General features: G+C 31.7%; 3 protein-coding genes across 4 annotated transcripts; 2 read left to right on the forward strand and 1 right to left on the reverse strand.

Annotated features, from left to right (window-relative positions):
• Window positions 1-2,739: 2,739 nt before the first annotated feature.
• On the reverse strand, window positions 2,740-5,284 carry LOC123896740. 2 transcript variants are annotated; one of them, XR_006804558.1, is made up of 9 exons: window positions 4,953-5,284; window positions 4,806-4,872; window positions 4,662-4,701; window positions 4,144-4,276; window positions 3,982-4,053; window positions 3,647-3,727; window positions 3,282-3,343; window positions 3,028-3,199; window positions 2,740-2,863 (listed from the first exon to the last, which is right to left on the reverse strand). XR_006804558.1 is itself a non-coding variant. In XM_045947107.1 (8 exons), the coding sequence occupies exons 1-8, from the start codon at window positions 5,220-5,222 to the stop codon at window positions 3,133-3,135; spliced, it is 792 nt and encodes a 263-aa protein (XP_045803063.1). In that variant the 5' UTR covers window positions 5,223-5,284; the 3' UTR covers window positions 2,807-3,132. The 2 variants fall into 2 exon arrangements, 1 of the variants encoding a protein (XP_045803063.1); XM_045947107.1 differs by having other exon boundaries at window positions 2,807-3,199.
• A 5,056-nt stretch (window positions 5,285-10,340) lies between these two features.
• On the forward strand, window positions 10,341-14,709 carry LOC123896732 (F-box protein PP2-B15-like). The gene is made up of 3 exons (XM_045947091.1): window positions 10,341-10,721; window positions 10,871-10,989; window positions 13,896-14,709. The coding sequence occupies exons 1-3, from the start codon at window positions 10,449-10,451 to the stop codon at window positions 14,347-14,349; spliced, it is 846 nt and encodes a 281-aa protein (XP_045803047.1). The 5' UTR covers window positions 10,341-10,448; the 3' UTR covers window positions 14,350-14,709.
• A 3,238-nt stretch (window positions 14,710-17,947) lies between these two features.
• LOC123888568 lies at window positions 17,948-18,908 on the forward strand. Its single transcript, XM_045937646.1, has 2 exons — window positions 17,948-18,758; window positions 18,877-18,908. Exons 1-2 carry the CDS (start codon window positions 17,948-17,950, stop codon window positions 18,906-18,908), a joined length of 843 nt encoding a protein of 280 aa, XP_045793602.1.
• The last annotated feature ends 1,602 nt before the right edge of the window (window positions 18,909-20,510 follow it).

The raw sequence follows: 20,510 nt of genomic DNA on the forward strand, positions 1-20,510 counted from the left end.
AGTTTATGTGAGTTTGGATGTTAACTTTTTATAGAATTCAAAATAAGTAAAAAAAAAAAAAAAAAAAACTATGAGTGGATTTGAATTTAACGCATGTTGGTCATTCGATCAAACATAAAGGAACGAGATTAAATATTGTAATAAACTATAAAAATTCATACCGCATAAATTTAAACAGCTGGATTACAAATCAATAACCGAAATCGACTAGTGCGTATAATTGCATACAACTGCTACAACAGTGGATCCAGATCCTATATGATCCCTTTAATATGCACATCACATGGCATATGCTTTTAGTTTAGAAGAGAATATCCAAGTTTTGATAGTTGTCACTAGAATATGCCAAAGTGTCATATGATTGATATTCCTTAGTATTAATACATTCAACTTAATACCCTCGGAATCGGCATCTTGGCTTATTTGGGTGCTATTGATTCTATTTTTCATCATAAGAAGTCAAGTCAAAATTACAATAAATAGAAAATAATGTCGCTTACTAGAAACATAAGCTAATTAGCTGCTTAATTTGGTCTGTTGTTGCTTGCTGCTTTCTTTTAAACTTGTAAAGATTTCATTTTTTTTTTTAAAAAAAAGTAAAGATTTAAGACAAAAACGAATTGATGTGAAAAAACATCGTAAAAATAGAGGTGTAAAATCCTGACATGTGCTACTGACAAACAACTTATTTTTCACTCGATAGGTGAAAGTGGAATCTATATGCATTTAGCACTACAGACCGGACAGTAATAACCAATGACGGAATTGTTCTGGATCGGCTAAAGCCCAACATACTAAAGGCCCATCAAAGTGAGATAAAAACAAGCATGTAGCAAACGACCACGGCGAATACACAAATGGGCACGGACTAAAGATGAAGAGCCTAAACCATCCTCAAGTGCACGTATGAAAGGACAATACAGGTGTTATCAGTGGTTGATCCACTCCACATGGGGGGACCCCACGGGGACGGTACTGTAAACCTTAATATTCTCCCATATATATGCTCATACATCAATCTCTAGGTATGACCTTCAGCGCCTCCATTTACACTCTTAAAACATCTTTCATATACTGACTTGAGCGTCGGAGTGCTAACATGACTGCAGGTACCCTTCCCCCTCATACACAAAGGCCAGAATCGTCAGGCTCACCATCATCATCAACACTCTACCGCTAGCTGAGACGTCTTCAGAAATCGACGTTGTCAGCCCAAATCAATTATGAACGCCTAGTCATACCTAGAAAACAACACCATGCCAGGATTTTTAAAACATCCGCAACTTAAATAGCAGAAGGGTAAAATAGGAAATGCATAGGGCGCGCGAGTAACCGATAGGGTGGCAAAAGTAATGCTCTTTTCCAATTACCAAGATTGTGCTGGGCCACTTTCTCAAAAAAAAATTGTGTTGGGCCACTAATTAAATTTTTTTGGGTACTTCTTTTCGCGCCCCCAATAAGTACTCGTGCGTCCTGAGCATTTTTAAAAACATATCGTTTGCTACTTAAGGTACGAGCGGTGTAAAAATGTGATCGTTTTGTCACTGTCACCCTTCTCTCATCCCCATAATTTTTTTTTGAATAAAACACAGTTTGCAAGATAAAATACGAACTCTCCCCAAATGTTCGCATTTTAATTTGCGAACTCTCACTCTATATATATATGCATGGACCTTTAGACATAAACAATACTATCAACAACTTTTTTTCCTCCACTCCAAATCCTCTAAAACCACTGCATTTTTTACGAAATATTGTTTTCAACAAATAATCGAAGCATCAAGAGACTCCACATACACACATTGAGTTGATGCAAAGGTAATGCCACTCTAAAACCTTCCTCGTTCGAGAACCTCCAAATTGTTTTGGACAATACTCCAGCCAGTTGCTGCACCTCCCTGCTTGGCCACTAAATTAGAGGCCACCGCAAAAGAGTCAACATGAAGCTCTCCATTATGATATCCACATTCCCAAGCTAACTTTAGAGGCCACGGACTCTGTGGCATGACAAAATCTTCATGCAAAATTTTGTTGCGCCAGTTCCATTACTAGTCACAGCTGCACCATGGGTTTCCAAAGGCTTGAATCATTCACCTTAGCCACAGGTCCACAACCTCATCATGCATGGGATTACTACGATCATATTTTCCTTTCAAAACACCACACCATAGCGCCTCCCCGCCATTCTTTAAGTTCCAGACCAGTTTTAACAAGCAAACTTGATTCATTTCCTCCAATCTTCTAATTCCCAACCCCCCCTAACTTGTTTGGCTGAGATGCCTTGTCCCAATCAACTGTATGAAAATGTTTTCTTGTCTCACTATCACCCTAAATGAAGGCTCTCTGCCCCTCTTAAATTTCATTTAAACAGTCCTTACTCCTTAGGTATAAAACACGTCATCATAGGATAAATTGAAATAGCTTCAATCACGGATTTGGCCAAAGTAACCCTTCCCACAAATGAAAGATGATTATCCTTCCAAAAATCCAACTTCTTACTAACTTGATCAATCAAATATTGAAAATCTTTTCGACTAGGTGCTTTTCCCGTGAGCGGTATACCAAGATATCTTCCTAACTCCTTAGTCTCATTAAACCCAGACATGTTAACTAGCATCCTTCTTGTGTCTCTAGTAAACATTGTTTGAGAATAAAATACTAGTTTTCTCAAAGCTAATATTCTGAAGTTATTTCTAAAACTGAAGAATCGCATAAACTTACACTAGTTCTGAAAATTTGTTTTTATAAGCTATCTACGGAAATTTATAAAAATAAGCTGAAAACAGTGCATCACAGGTAGACCAGATATGATATGTGGAAGGCTGCATTTTCAGGTAGATCAGGTATGTGGTGGAAAGCTACATTTTTTACATTGAGTCAAAACTCAATATTGATGTAAATGTAAACATAAACATTATCTGAAAGACTAATAAATGCAAAACCCTATGGTAGTGTACTCGTCTAAATGATAATATATCATTACTTTAACGAACTAATATCCATTTAGACCACAAAATCAAGTGAAATTATGAAGGAATGTGATAAATTCTATTAACCATCTCTATAGACCGTAGTGTATAGAACAGCTTATAAATGAGTTTCATCTTGCTACACAGACATGTACAAAATATTTCAGCTGAGGTTCCAATTTCGACAGAGACAGTGAACCTTGGAAAGAGAAGCCATATAATCATCAGATCTGCATAAAAGAATGCATGTTTCATGTTTCCAAGTTGCATTTTTTTTCTAGCTAAGAAATATGGACATATTAAAAATCAAACCTTTGCCCATAAGAAGATTTGCAAGCAGCAACTATATGAACTTTAGCTGCATCATTTTCTTTCTACACAAGCATTCACAAATTCACAAGTCATTTTCAAACCAAATAAAAATCAGAAAAGCACGAGCCTTCTGACATAGTAAAAAATGTAAGAAAATTTACAAAATCTCAGTTTAGTCCACTTTCTTCAACTTTACGACTAGGCTTAATTATCAATTCCAAAAACTAACAATAAAGTGTAGTATTAACTACTCTTACATCATCATATATCTAATATGCTGTATATAGAATCTTTTAAGATGTTTAAGATCGGAGTAACTAGTATAGGTAGTAAGAAAGGAAAACTCTTGAAAGTTGCAAAAATACCTGAGATTCGTAATAAAGCCCGGCATATAGTGAAGCATAAAAATAATCGCTTTCTCTGCTATTGGAGAATGCAGCTACAAGCTAAACAGGTAAAATCAATTGATTGTGTCAGATATGTTTAGTATGGCTCATAATTGTAAAGGAACTGCAGCCGCACTGCAGTCGGAGACGCAGACACTATTGGCTGAGTTTCATTACCAAACATGTTTTTCTCTGTTTGCATTTTTGTACCTGTATTCTTTTGAATTGGGGCGCCTATTCTAACAAGATTGCATTTCTTAAAGGCATATGGAAAAAAAATCTAACATAAATAGCAGCATTAATATTGAGCACACCTTTTCAGGATCTCCACCATCTTTAAACATGTTATATGTTTCCCTCATGACTGGCCTTGGATCTCTGCCAACCTAAATTCATCCAGAAAATGAACAATTAGTTGAATATTGTCATGTTGTTTTTCTAATGACAACTTCCTAGTAATAGAATCCATAACATGCCTCAAGATATCGCTTCCTTGCTTCATCCACTCCATATAGTTGAGCTTCACATAGATAGCACCATATGGACTCTTCTGTATCATTTGGATTTTGAGCAACATCTATCCGAAACTGCTCAGCTCCTTCTTCAAATCTATGGCAAAATTAGTTATAAAAATATTCATTTGGAAAAAGTTTTAATTCAATCTCCTTTTGTTATAATAATATATTCAGATGAGGCCCATTTTAATTGAGTTCGCAAATACCTAATTTCTAAGAAGCCTGGATACATAGTACGATACATATACGATACAACACAAATATAGGGATACAGTATATTTTAAAGATATCAAGAAGTGATATGGCAAGATACGCTAACAAGTTTGTGAAGAGACATTCACATTGCTAATTGCTTATCAAAAAGTTGGGTATTGATATGAGACATGTGTCGGACACCACACACACGAATACTTTTACATAACCTAATTTTGAAAATGACTATAGAATTTAGACCAAACATAGAGTAAAAGTGTGAGTACCTATCAAGGTAGTAAAGTGAGAGGCCCCTTTGCCAAAGATCTGGTAACAATGACAACAACCATAACCAAATTTCAATATTCTCTCAAACAAACTCAATTGATATAGTTAGTTAGAAGAGAGTAATAAAAAATGAATAAACCTACATGCCTTTTGACGAGGATCCAACTCAATTGCTCTGTCGAATTCTGTAACAGACCCCAAAACATCACCCTAAACAATTATTAGTTAGTTAGTTAGTTAGAAGTGCACGCACCATTAAAGAACAAAAAGAAAAGATGTTGTGTACGTACCTGTCTGAAGAGAGACATTCCGCGTCGAATAGCGAGAATTGCTTCATTGGTGTTGTTGTTGTTATTGCTGCCTCCTCCGGTTAAGGCGTCCCAGATGCCGGAAACGGAAGGAAGGAAGAGTCTTCGGGAAAGGAATGAAGAATTGGAGCAAGAGATGAGTGGTTTGAAAGATGATGATGATGGTGGTAATGATGGGAATGAGGAAGTGTGGCGGGAAGAAGAGGAAGGGGAGAGTAAGGTGGCGGGTTTAAGGTTGTGGATGATGGACATGGTTCAAAGATAAGGGGTCCAAATTTTTCAATGTTTCAAGTCATAACCGATAACTAATAACTAGTATTTGAGATGTAATAAAAAAAGGAAAATGATAACGGAATAATTAGGACAAATACTAAATTTTTTATTAATAAAAAGAGGAGGGTTATATCGACTCCAAGAGTAAATTTTATAACTTACTCCAAATCTTGACCTTTGATTTTAATTTCAATTAATGGCTAAGATTAATTGATAATAATAGTTAAGGTAAGACTTATTCTTTTGCTGCACATGAAAATCAAGATTATCAAAACATACTCTAAATAGAATATATTAACTCTAGCAATTAATTGTAATTACACCATTTTTTTTAAAGAATAAACCATTATTTTTGGATACCGTAAGTACAACATTTCTTTCTTTTTTTGTTGACAATACTCCATTTATTTCATGTATGCTCTTTTCTTCTCTTTGCTCATACACCTATTTTTTTTTTTACTTTTTTTTTTTAATACATACACCTACTTTTATGTTTGTTCAATCACACGTTTATGATCATGATGGTTGGACTATAGTTATGATGATTGGTTATTAATTAATTTTTTTTTTTTGTATATTAATGTTATGTGTTTTATTCACGTGTTCCTTTGCAGCTGTTATGTTGAACTATTTTTATTTTTTATAAGAAAATGTACCAATTATTTAGGGTGCAAAAATATCAACAAAAAAAGTACCAATTATTTTTTTTGTCAAAAAACCAATTATAGTATGATTTTTTTGCAATTAATCATTTGTTTTCTTTTTCTGTTGGCACAAAGGTAATCATTTGTATTTTTATCCTTTCTATTATGCTATTTATTATGCATAAAAAAAAAAGAAGGGTGGGGAATAATTGTTTTGATAATTAATGGCTTAATTAATTTATTCTATTTGAGATATGTTTTGATGATCCTTGTTTTCCAATGCAACAAAGAAATAAGTCTCACCTTAATAATTATTATCAATCAATCTTAGCCATTAATTGGAATTAAAATCAAAGGCTAAGATTTGGAGTAAGTTATAAAACTTACTCTTGGAGTCTGTTCTGGTAAAAAACAAGGGGGTTTGTATTATTGATCAAATGGTGTGATTACACTCAGTTCAATCCCAACAACCCTGGGAGTTTAATAAGTCAGAATTCGATCCCCTTACAAATGAAAGTATGGAGCTATTTATAGAGCTTCTAGTCTTCTTCTCCAAGCAAGGGTTCCTGAAAATCCGGTCCTTAGCACCTTCTTCGGTGATGCAGCGTGAAAGTAGGGATGAGAGCCTTGGTTTCCAAGCTATGGCAGTTACTAGAAGTTTATTTCTTCTTTCTTAAGTTAGCGGTTGATACCAGGAAGGGGAAGATATTTACCGTAGCATTGGATTCGCCCTCTTTGGCGTTGCTTTAAGGTTGCCAGTCACGCCTTAGCTTCTAATCGCCTATTGGACGCTCTAGGGTTTAGTTGATTTGGGCTTATCATTCTTTTTACTCTAATTGGGCTTACTGGATATTCTCTTAAGCCCATTGCCCAGTCCAGAGTCAATATATCCCTTCTCAATAAAAAAATAATAAATTTAAGAGTGTTCGAATACACTCGTTAGCAAGACCTAATATTTAATAATTATTTTATTATTATTAAAAAAAATTATAAATAAGAGTTTAATTGTGGTGCACCGTCAGTGTAAAGATTTTTTACACATACATTCAATGATGCGTTGCCACATTATTTAATGAATGTGACACATCATGTGTTTTTAAATATCATACATGATGTGTCAGTATATTATTGAACACATGTGTAAAATAACTTTAGATCGAATGTGCATATAAATTAAATTCTATAAATAAATAATAAGATGTACATAATATTCAATAAAATATCCATGAAGTATTAAAAACCCAACAAGTTTGACATCATGGATCAACAAATAATTTTTTGTTTGAAGGATGATGTATCAACAAATCATATTTGACCGAAAATCCACAAAATATCAGTCTGGTCTGGGCAACTGATTAGACTAAATCATACCTAAAATGATTCAAATTAAATCATCGAAAATATTACTAAACAATGACAGCTACCTTCAACATGGACACCGTAGCCATCAGGGGCGGAACTCTTCGAGGCTTCGTGAGCCCGGTCCAATTTTTTTTCTAAAAAAAAATAAATAAATATTTTATAAATAATTTTATGTCATTTTGTATATATATTTATACAAATATTAATGTAAATATTAGTTTAGAGTTTATTATTGATGACTGTAAGTCCCTTGTACATATATTAGTTTAAGTATTAGTGCAAATATTAGTTTCTAGTCTATTATTGATGATTTCAAGTCTTTCCTTATATGTAAAGTATTATTTTAAGCTATATATAATTTAATTTTATAACAATTAACTTTAACTTTGTTTGGCAAAAAAAGGTAAATAAGTAATTGAGTTTGTAGTATTGGGTAAAATTATCAATTCAACTGGAATATAAATATGAAATGACATAATTAATATTTAATTTTTTGAAGTAAGATAATACGAGTAAAATTGAAATAAAAATTAATAAGTTATAAACTAATTGAATTAGTTTATCAAAATAAATTATGTGCTAGTATAATTTTGTGTTCTATATATTTTGGTCAAAGGTAGAATCTTGTGAAGATTATAACAATAGTGATATGCATGATTTACCAATTATAGTCCTTTTCTTATTCGAATAGAAATTTTGTGGTTTTTTTTTGTATGTTTATTTTTTTTTTAAAAGAAATATTATAGTTCTTTGATTTGTTGTTCTTTTTTTGGATATACATGTTGTATTATTAAATCTCATATATTGTTTGTTGTTCAACTGAATTATCAATGAATTTTTTTTCGAGTAGTGCCTAAAATTTTTAGCCCCACCAGTTATTTGTGTCTGGGTACCATGACCATGAACCATCCACAAGTTGGATTTTGTGAATCCTAATCCACAGCACAGCTAATAACATGGTCGATGCTCTGCCAGAGGATTGTGTCTCAAATATTTTAGGTAGGATTGTAAGTTTAAAAGAGGAGAAGTAGGGGTTCTGTGGAGAAAAAGTGAAAGGAAAAATATAAAAATATTATATAATTTTTTGATAAGTTTTTTTTCTTAAAAAAATAGAGTATTTTTGCATTGAATGGTAAATGATAAATGAGTTTTTTCACCAGGATTCAGGGACGGATCTATGCCTAGGCCTAGTGTGGCCATGGCCACACCAAAATTCTCAAAAAAAATAATACATACATTAGGTTTATATGTGAATATAGTTAAATATGTTTTATCTATGTGAGCTTAACTTAGTTGGCAGTTGGTTGAGGCAACATATATTATTCAAAAGTTGGGGTTTAAAGTTCGGAAATTTCACTTATTCACTTTTAAGGTGCAATTTCTATCCACTAGGCTACTAGACAAAAAAAAAATTAAATATGTTTTTGGTCTCTATAAAATAGTGACATTTTAAATTTAATCTTTACTTAATTTTTATTAAATTTTAAATCCCTAAAAAATTATCATGCACTCAATTTTGATCTTTACTGTTAAGAAAACTTATATTTTTGAATTATTAATTGGTAGGTATGTTTAAAAAAAGTTCATCTAAAAAAAAAGAACACAAAATATTTGATTTTTGCGTCATAATTTTCATTACTTTTATCTTGAATATATTGTTGTCATTTTAAAAAGTCATATTTAAATACATATCATGTCAAAAAATGATAAAGAAAAAAGAAGCAATTATTTAGTGTTATAAATTTCCACTTGCATAAGTTTAAAGTTATGGTGAAGAAAATAATAAACTTTTAATATTCCATCTATCTCTAATTTTTTATTTTTGTGCCAAAATTTTAGTTCTTTTAAAAGACCAGAGTAGAGTTAATGATATGTTACCCTTTGTTCCCTTATAAAAACAAAAAAATCTATTAAATGAATTTTTTTAAAAAAAAAATAAAAAGTAAGTGTAAAAATAACATAACATATAAATATTTATTATTTCTTAATCAATGTGCGAAATTCTAAAACAACCAAAGATTTGAGACAGATAAAGTATATGTTTCATGCTTGAATTTAACATTGTCATTTAAAATTTTGATGCCAATAAATTTTGGCCACACCAAAAAAATTTTCTAATATGCGTCCCTGCCTGGATTGACAAATGATAAAACTCATTTATACTAGGTGATAAATGATAATTGTAGTTCCCGTGAGCTTAATTCAATTGATATGAATATCGTACTATATGTGCAAGATTAGGGTTTGAATCTTAGACACTTCACTTATTCACCTTTAAGATGAATTTTTTAATCACTGGACTATTTAAAAAAAATGATAATTATAATTTAACCGCACATGAAATAGTTCACTCAATATTAATATTTTAAAGAATAAAACAAGTGGATCAGCCAAGCCGCCTCATTCTAGATGCATATGTACTTATCTCTTTCCCTTCAAACTCACAAACAAACTCCAATATTAAATGATATTCCCCTCGTCTCAAAATGAATGTCGTTTAAGATTTTTGGACACATTAAAAATGCAGTTATGTTGTCAAAAAACAATAACACTTTTACTAAAATACCCTTATGAGTTATTGATTTGTTTCCTTTGAAATAGTGCATAGAGTATTAATTATGTGGTAGAATTAGACACTTATTTTAGTTTTTAATAATAAAGTGAGAATGACATTCATTTTGAGTCTTTATTTCTAAAAGGACACTTATTTTGGGACAAAGGGAGTAGTGAATCACATGCATAGTTAAATATATATATATATATATATATATATATATATATATATATATATATATATATATATATGCCTGTAAACTGAATTAAATTTTCACTATGACAAGTTTATGAGAATTTAATTCAGTTGGTAAGAACATCACATTATATAGTTAGAAGTTAAAATTCGAACATCAAATATTTCACTTAATAACTTTTAAAATAAAATTTCAGCCACCGAACTGTTAAAAAAATAAAAAAAATTCACTATGATGAAATTATTTCGTCACACGTTCACACCTAAACCAGATGAGTTTGGCTGCTTGGGCAACTAAATTGACCAACCCCACCCAAATCGACACATAAAATATGACCCTACCAAAACCATCAAATTTGCCTATATCAAGCAAATCAGCAGCAGCCATGAGCAGGAACATTGCATAGCAACAGTTTCATTTTGTGAATCCTAATCTCCCACACCACACACATGGCAATTAACATAGATACTCTGCCATATGATTGTGTTTCAAAAATTCTATCTTACACATCTCCAATAGATGCATGTAGTTTCTCAATGGTTTCTTCAACTCTGTATTCAGCTGCTAACTCTGACTCTCTCTGGAGAACCTTCTTACCCTCTGATTATGATGATATCCTCTCAAGAACTGTCAACCCCTCCATTCTCCAATCTTGTTCTTCATATAAACATCTTTTCTACTCTCTCTGCCAACGTCCCCTGCTCTTAGACGGCGGACGCATAGTAAGTACAATGATCTACCTTCAATATCATAAGTCATCATTTCAATCGTAAAAGTTTGACTTTGTATTTTTAAAAGACGGAGTTCGACTCAAACTCCATTCATTAATAACAATTTATGATTCTTTTTTTTTTTGGGTAATGTTATGTAGAGCTTTAAATTGGATAAGTGTTCGGGTAAGAAATCATATATTCTACCAGCAAGAGAATTGTCAATAACATGGAGCAATGATCCAATGTATTGGAGCTGGAGACCAACGCCTGAATCAAGGTAAACTAAAGATTTAACTTCAACTTGTTATTTTTAAGTTGATAATGTGACTGAATCCATAAGTTTCATATGCTAAAAAATAAATGATCGGACATGATAATTTTAATTGTACTATGTTTGATTTTAAAATTATTCCTGATAAATTGGGGGTCAAGGTGTTGTGGCAAGTGTGAGTTAAGATTCACATTGCTTAGAAAAATGTAGGTTGGATAGTTTATAAGTGAGAAGACTCATAAACCTAACATCTTAAAGTTTTGGGTTAGAGTGTGGTGTCCAACTAACTTGTAGAGTTGTTCTTAAACTCAATATGGATGATCCCAGGGCTGACTTGTTTTAAATACCAAAATAGAGTTTTCTTTTTTTGTTGGAAAAGAAAAGAGAGATTTTTCACATATCTCCCTCATGAAAAATACAGTAGTTTATTGGACACAATTAATTGGACATGTCATTTAGGAGGACGAAGATTGGGTTTGGTCTTAAATTCACGCAGTTATACAGTTAGGTGTCGACGACCGTTTAAATTGAATATAGGCTTAAATATCACATTATTCTTGGACGTTCCCTTTTTTTTTTTTTTTTTAACCCTTTATTGTTTTTTTTTTCTTCCAAAACACTTTTTGCATGTTCACTTCCTTTTGGTTTTCGTTCCTCCCGTCTCAAAAATGCTGACGTGGATAGTAAGTAAAAAAGGAATTTTGTTTTTTTATTTTTTATTTTTTTGTCTTAGATGAAGTGGTAATCCACTTAAATTAAACTCACATATTATTCTGAGATCCGGGTTCGAACCAGGGTCACTACGTCCGGCCTAATAATTTCGACATTTTTGTCAGTTGAGCTACGACTTATGGGATTGTTTTTTATTTTGTTAATTAAAAGAAAACTAAAAAACGTGAATGTGGTTTTAAATTTTCTTTTTTTTTTTAAAAAAAAAATAACTGTTTTTTTTTTTAAAAAAATAATAATAATTGTTTTTTTTTATATTTAAAATTAAAAACAGTTAAAATAAAAACAGATTTTTTTGTTTTGTTTTTTCTTTTTTTATTTTAGGGATTTTAAACTTTATTTTTTGGTTTTGGTTCTTCATTAATATTTTTTTTTTGTTTTTGGTCTATCATTTGTCACGCCAGCATGTCACGTCGTTAGCCACATCAACATTTTTGAGACGAGAGGGACGAAAACCAAAAGAAATTTGACATGCAGGGAGTGTTTTAAAAAAAAAACAATACATGGACTAAAACAAAAAAAAAAACATCAACATACAGAGACTAATGTGATATTTAAGGTTTGATTATACGATCTTGATTTAAGTACAATATATTTAATATGATTAAATAAATATAAAATATACATTTTTCAGATTGGCCAATTTTTATCGAATGGTGACAAATATAGTAGGGGTGATCGCGGTGCGGTTTGGTTCGGTTTTGAGCATAAAAGTCATCCTAACCGCGAGATAAAAATGCATGCGGTTCGGTTTGGTTCGGTTGATTTTTAAAAAGTCATCCAAACCAAACCAAACCAAACCAATGCGGTTTGGATCGGTTCGGTTGGTGCGGTTTAAAACATAACGATTGTACCGAACAATTTTAAGCATAAAAAAAAATAAAAAATTGAAGTTCCAAAATAACATTGTAGTACCAACAAAAATTATTTATCCAAAATAACATTATAGTAACTTGCAATTTTAAATATATAAAAAAATTGAATTTTCAAAATAACATCACGGTACCGATAAAATTTGTTTATTTAAAATAACATTACAACACCAAAATAAAATTTCAGTACAAAAAATAAAAACAACTTGAAGTTCGATTAATTTGGTCGACTAACTTGGTAATTGGGCATGTATATTGGAATATAAATATATTTTCTTTTACGATATTGGAATATAAATATATAATAGTAACTTAATGCGGTTTTTGCGGTTTTTGCGGTTTGCGGTTCAGTAAGAAAGCCATCCAAATACATCCAAACCAAATGCAGTTTTTGCGTTTTTCGGTTTGGTTTGGTTCGATTTACGGTTTTACTTTTGGATTGGTTCAGATACGATCACCCCTAAAATATAGTGACTCCACCGAAAAAGCGCGTTTAATTGTTTTTCCATTCACTCACAAAATATTAGTACATATTATTTAATTATATTAAAAATATATATTTAACTCATTTTTATTTTTACCTTTTTTAAATAAGTGAACGTGTCCAAAATAATGCAATAAAATATTTGTGAATATGGAAGACTTTCTGCTTATATTTTCTTTGTATATTTTTTTCTACCTAACCTTATATTTTTATCTCTATATCTTTTTTTGTCTCTTCCTAGCACAGTTATTGCACTTAAAACGTGGGAGGAGGACAATTACTGTTTTTTTTGGTACAAGGACAATTACTGTTTTAAAATATTTTAGATTATCTTTTACAAAATTAAAATTAACTTATATCATTAAAAAAAATAGTTCGATACATCGATCGTTAGTTGATCAAGTGGTGATTGTGACTGAACTTAATAGGAAGGACTACAGCTCGATCCCCGTAACTCGGCAACTGCAATCAGAAGGAGCTGGAACCTCTTGACGCCAGAATTATCCTCCTAACCAAATTACACAATCTAATGAGTCAAATACTGATGGTAAAAAAAAAATAGCTCGATGCAAGAAGATTCAATTTCGACACTACAATGATTTTTTTTTTTGGTTGCTGACACTACAATGATTTTAATAATTGAGTTGTATTATTTGAATATTAAAATGCAAACACTATATTTATTTATGATCTCTACCTCAAACTTACATTTTATCTTCTATAAGTTAAATGTATCTAAAATTTATGCATAAATATTAAAGATTACGATATTTGATATCAATATTTTGTCGTAAAAATATATTAAATTTTTCTTACTTATTTTGCAGATTCTCAGAGGTGGCTGAGCTAAGAACAGTGAGCTGGTTAGAAATTAAAGGCAAAATAAGAACTAAAATTCTAACACCAAACACGTCATACGTTGTTTATCTCATCACAAAGGTTTCTCATCGTGTATATGGACTTGATTCTGCACCAGCTGAGGTATCAATTTCAATAGCCAACAAAGTACAAAATGGTAAGGCATATTTGTACAATAAATATGAGGATACCTTATTTTATGAGAACCAATGGAAAATTGAAGGAAAAAATTTGATGATTGAAGATAATAATGAAAATGGAATTCAAGTTCCTTCCAAAAGAGATGATGGGTGGATGGAAATTGAATTGGGTGAATTTTTTTGTAGTGAAGTTGATGAGGAGGTTGAGATGAGTGTTATGGAGGTTGGTTATAGATTGAAGGGTGGTCTTGTTGTCGAAGGGATTGAAGTTAGACCTAAATAAATAAACATGTTTGACTAAACTAGAAGGAGGTTTAGAAACCACTTGTTAGTTGGTACAACGGTGATCAACGTTGGACTTAGTGGGAAGATCGCAGTTCGATTCCCAACAACTGCGATCAGGAGGAGACCGAAATCATTTGATTCTAGAATTGACTTCAAATCAGATTAGGCGGTCCAATGAGAGCTGGAAGGTGGTGAAGAAAGAAAAAGAAAAAAGAAGCAGGTTTATAGGTTAAGGCGGTTTTTTTTAATGCCAAATATTTTTGTGAATAAGAATGTATAATTATATCCTTTTAAAAAAATAGTGTATAAATATAAATATTGAATTTTATGTGAAATTGTATATTTTAAATTGTAATTATAGTATATCTTATTCTAATTTAAATTGTAATTATAATTTTATCTTTTTATATATTTTTCGGGTTGGTTTGCGCTTTGCTGCCATCCTTTTGTTTTTGTTTTTTTTTTTTTTAAAAAAAATCTTATTCTAATTTAATTGTAATTGTTGACCCAATTTCTTGATAAATAATAGTATTCTTTAAGGGAAAAAAATGTATTTTTTTTTTTTTAAGATTTAGGTTATAAACTCATTTTCTAAGTCATATTTCATTCTAAGTGGATTTTTTTGCAGTAACTGTAAGACGTAGTAATTGATCAGAGTTGTCCAATTTTATATTGGTGGTGACTAAGATTATTTCATATTGTAAAATTGAGTTTATAATTTGAACCTTTTAATTTAAAAACAGCTTAAAAATGCACGTTGTAATATCTAAAATGAGAAATCCAAATTCATATTCCACCCTGATGTAAAATGTAATGTCTTCATCTTCTACATGAACTTCAACATCATCATTCAACATATATGTTCATCTTGATAATAATCATCATCATCATTTAAGATGAAATCTTTTACACATTCGACAAATCACGGCTAATTATATGTTTGTGACTTCAAAACCACAATTACATTTTTTTTTTAAATTTGGTATTCGGCTTTAGGACCAACTAATCCAAAAGGATCAATCCTACCGTCCACTTGCAGGGGGGCCATTTAAAGTTTTTTAGCTCTGTATGGACTTAGTCCACCGAAATTAGCACCAGGGAGAATCGAACCAGAAACCTTGAGAGGAACATACTCTAAGGACCCAAGCCAACACCGCGAACCAACCTCAAGTGGATTAAAACCACAATTACATTAAAAAATATTTTGAATGATCATCTTGTTGAATATGTTGTTGTATTGTTGGAGTTTGTTTGAAGTCCCACATTGCTTAGGTTCCCGGACGGTTAAGTGTATAAATATGTGAGGGCAACCTCACCCTTTGAGCTAGCTTTTGGGGTTGAGATCCAAACATATTTAACATGGTATCAGAGCCGGGTTAAGGACTGCAATGTGGGCATTTGACCCAGGACCACGCTAGGCGTGAGGGTGGGTGTTGAATATGTTGTTGTGTTGTTTGAGATTGTTTGAAGTCCCACATTGCTTAGGTTCCCGGGATGTGAAGTGTATAAATATGTGAGGGCAACCTCACCCTTTGAGCTAGCTTTTGGGGATGAGATCCAAACATATTTAACATGGTATCAGAGCCGGGTTAAGGACTGCAATGTGAGCATTTGACCCAGGACCACGCTAGGCGTGAGGGTGGGTGTTGAATATGTTGTTGTATTGTTGGAGTTTGTTTGAAGTCCCACATTGCTTAGGTTCCCGGACGGTTAAGTGTATAAATATGTGAGGGCAACCTCACCCTTTGAGCTAACTTTTGGGGTTGATATCCAAACATATTTAACACATCTAACTGTTATGAATATTGACGTACAATTTGAATTTTTTTACATTGATTTTGATTATATATAAATCTATACATGAATATTTTATGTACATATAAAATCTAATTATGTACACAAATATAAATCTATACACATGAATATTTATCTTTTGTTATAATAAATTGGAAAATCAACAAAATTATCTTGAAAGACATTGGTTACTATTAATGTTGAAATATCTATCTATAATGTCAACTTAAAATAGTAATGTAAAATTATCAATGTAAATGTCAACTTGCAATAGTAAATCTAAGTTATTGTATTTATAGTTTTAGTAGTATAAATATCACCCCTTGGATCATGTAAAAGACACACTTTGAGAGCAATAAGTAATCTCATCCAAAATTCTCCATTCTCTTCATTCTCATAATTAGTATAATATATATTTATAGTATTATAACTACATTAGTAATTTATATCATTATATTAGTCCTTAAAGGATACTTAAATATTTGATTTTCTCAACACGTTATCAGCACGATCGTTTCTATCGGAAGTGATTTACCACCACTAGGTATATATCATCTATCCTTATTACTTTAATCTTATGATAATTATAATTATTATTCGCCCCGTTATAGAGAACTGACAATTTGTCAAGTGATTTATAACTAGAGTGACTATTATTATTATTATTATTATTATTATTATTATTATTATTATTATTATTATTATTATTATTATTACTACTACTTTACCCACTTATTATAGAAAACTCACAACTTGTCAAGAACTTTATAATAAGTGTGAATATTATTTAAGTTTTGTGTGGAGGTCTAAAATCCCCATAATATCACAAAAGATAATTTTTGATTAATAATACTAATTTCCATGGAGGCGTTCAAAACCCCATCTATATTACTAACTTTCATACTTAATGGAGGATTAAAACCCCATATGTATGACTAACTTTTATACTTAATGGAGGTATTCAAAACTCCATCTATATTACTAACTTTCATACTTAGTGGAGGATTAAAACCCCATATGTATGACTAACTTTTATACTTAATGGAGGTGTCCAAAAACCCCATCTATAATGCTAATCTTCATATTAAATGGAAGACTAAAATCCACATCTATAATATTGCTAACTTTAATTCTTAATGGAAGACTAAAATCTCAGTCAATAATATTATTTCACGAAAGACTTATAATTAAGATTTTGAAATTTGATATTATTTAAAGTTATTATCATATAACTTTACATGTTGTTCTCTCCATTTGTGCATCTTAAGAGCTAGATGATTTTTAACATACTTAGAATATTTTTACTCATTCCCAACGGTAACAAACAATAAAATTTAACACTTTTCTCATATCCCCTAACGGCCACATAACGATCACATAACGGCCATGAACAGTAAAAGCTTACATTTTTCCACTATCTCCCAACGGCCACAAACCCAACGGTAACGTAACGGACACTTCATAAAATTCACCCTATAAATACATCACCTTCACTCATAAGTTTTCATACCATTCTCAAACTTTTACTCACATTTCCAAAATGTTTAAATTTTTTCTTATGCTTATCACTCTACTTGTCTTTATGTTTTTCATCTTCTGGATCACCAAATATGAAGAATTAGGAGAACCTTTTATAATAGTAACAATATTTGTTGTTTTACCATTACTAGTATTAGCCTGGTTTATTAGCTGATAGAATCATGGTTTTTGTAATCATAGCTATTGAATAAAATAATTTATTTTTTTGTCATAGTTTATACATTAAAAAATTGATTGTGTTCTTTTGTATTTTAGATATAAACATGTCAAACGTTAAGCATCATTTCAAAATTCTAAACATAACCGGAGATAATTACATAACATGGAACAACAACTTAACTGAGTACCTTGCATGTGAGGGGCTCGATAATATTCTAGAAGGAAATAATGCAGGGGTGCAAACAGCTGACTCACAGGAATTAGCAATGAAAAAATCGAAAGTAAATCGGATAATTAAACACCACCTTGATGATGGATTACAAACAGAATATTCAAATGCCAAGGATCCCAAAATACTATGGGACAAACTTAAGGCAAGATTTGGACATCAGAGGAAAGTCCTGTTACCTTCATTAATGGATCAGTGGAACAAATTAAGGTTCCAAGATTATAAAAGTGTTGTTGCATATAACTCTACCATGCACCAAATTATTGCACAATTAGAATTTTGCGGTGTGGCTATAACTGAAGAACAGAAATTGGAAAAAACATTTTCAACTTTCCATGCATCCCAAGTATTGTTGCAACAACAATATAGAATGAGGGGATTTACTGAGTACTCTGATTTGGTCGCAGCTCTTTTGGTGGCAGAACAAAACAATGAGCTCTTGATAAAAAACCACCAGACACGTCCCACAGGAACAATAGCATACCCCGAAATAAATGCAACAACATTTAATCGTGGGCGTGGTGGCCATAATCGTCATAAAGGACGAAGGGGTAAAGCTCATTTTGATGGTCGAGGCAGAAATCATGGTCGAAACCACTTTCGTGGTAGAGGTCGTGGACGAGGATATGTGAATAATTATAGGCCTCCTAAATATGACCAAAATAATAATAATCATCAAGGTAAAGGTAAATATATCCAAGAAGGTCCCTCAAGGAACCGTGATGACATCTGTTTTAGATGTGGAAAGAATGGACATTGGTCTAAGACGTGTAGGACACCAGAACACCTGTGTAAAAAATACAGGGCATCTGTTGAAGAAAAGGGAAAGGAAGTAAATTTTAATGAAGTTGAACCCAATAATGATACTACCTACCTTGAGGCTGCTGATTTTGTTGAAGAAGAAAATGAAGTGAATATGAATTAAGTAACTAATTAAATATGTATTTGAATAATGTGTGGTGTGCTTGTATTACTTAATAATATGTATGACTTGTGTGGTGTGCTTGTATTACTTAATAATATATGTGACTTGTGTGGTGTGCTTGAATTACTTAATAATATGTATGACTTATGTGGTGTGCATTGTGTAATATTTGGTTACTGAATAATAATGTTGAATGTATTATATTGATTTATTGTTTTCGTATCTTTAATCTTGATTTTATTTTAAGAAGGTCAGACATGGAACATGTCAAAGACATTTGCATCCCGGACAGTGGAACTACCCACACGATCCTCAAAAGTACGAAATATTTCAATGATTTAAATTCTACTAAAGGTGTGATAAATACTATCTCAGGACCTGCTGATTTAATAGAAGGGACAGGTAATGCTATGTTCATGTTACCAAATGGAACAAAATTTGTCATTAATGATGCTTTATATTCTCCTAAATCAAAGAGAAATTTGTTGAGTTTTAATGACATATATCGTCAAGGGTTTGACACTGAAACTGTAACTGAAGGCAATATGAAATATATTAATATTACTACTAATGTTTCTGGAAAGAAGAAAACCTTAGAAAAGCTACCAAAATTGCCTTCGGGATTACATTATACATATATACATAAAATTGAATGTAATTTGGTAGTAAAAGAAGACCCCAAAACTATGATTTTATGGCATGACCGTTTAGGTCACCCTGGTTCAACAATGATGCGAAAAATAATTGAAAGTACTCATGGTCATCCTTTGAAAGGTTTAAAGTTTACAAAAGAGGATAAACCATGTGAAGCCTGTTCTCTTGGAAAACTAATAACAAAACATTCACCAGGCAAAATTCATACAGAATCACCTGCATTTCTTGAAAGGATTCAAGGTGATATATGTGGACCTATCCATCCACCGTATGGACCATTCAGATATTTTATGGTATTAATTGATGCATCTAGTAGATGGTCGTATGTTTGTTTATTGTCAAGTCGTGATATGGCATTTGCAAAATTTCTTGCACAAATAATTAAATTAAGAGCACAATTTCCTGATTATACTATAAAGAAAATTAGACTTGACAATGCTGGTGAATTTACATCAGAATCATTCAATAATTATTGCATGTCAGTTGGAATCACTGTTGAACACCCTGTTCCTCATGTGCATACACAAAATGGCTTAGCTGAGTCGTTAATAAAACGTCTTCAATATATAGCTAGACCATTAATAATGAGAACTAAGCTACCAGTTACTGTTTGGGGTCATGCAATTTTACATGCTGCAGCACTCATCCGTCTAAGGCCGAGTGCTGATCATAAACACACCCCTTATCAGCTTGCAATTGGTAAGGAACCAAATATTTCCCATTTAAAAATTTTTGGTTGTGCAGTATATGTACCAATAGCTCCACTAGGGGTGATCGCGGTGCGGTTTGGTTCGGTTTTGAGCATAAAAGTCATTCTAACCGCGAGATAAAAATGCATGCGGTTCGGTTTGGTTCGGTT

This window comes from Trifolium pratense, linkage group LG1, assembly GCF_020283565.1.
Source record: "Trifolium pratense cultivar HEN17-A07 linkage group LG1, ARS_RC_1.1, whole genome shotgun sequence".
Classification (NCBI taxonomy): domain Eukaryota; kingdom Viridiplantae; phylum Streptophyta; class Magnoliopsida; order Fabales; family Fabaceae; genus Trifolium; species Trifolium pratense.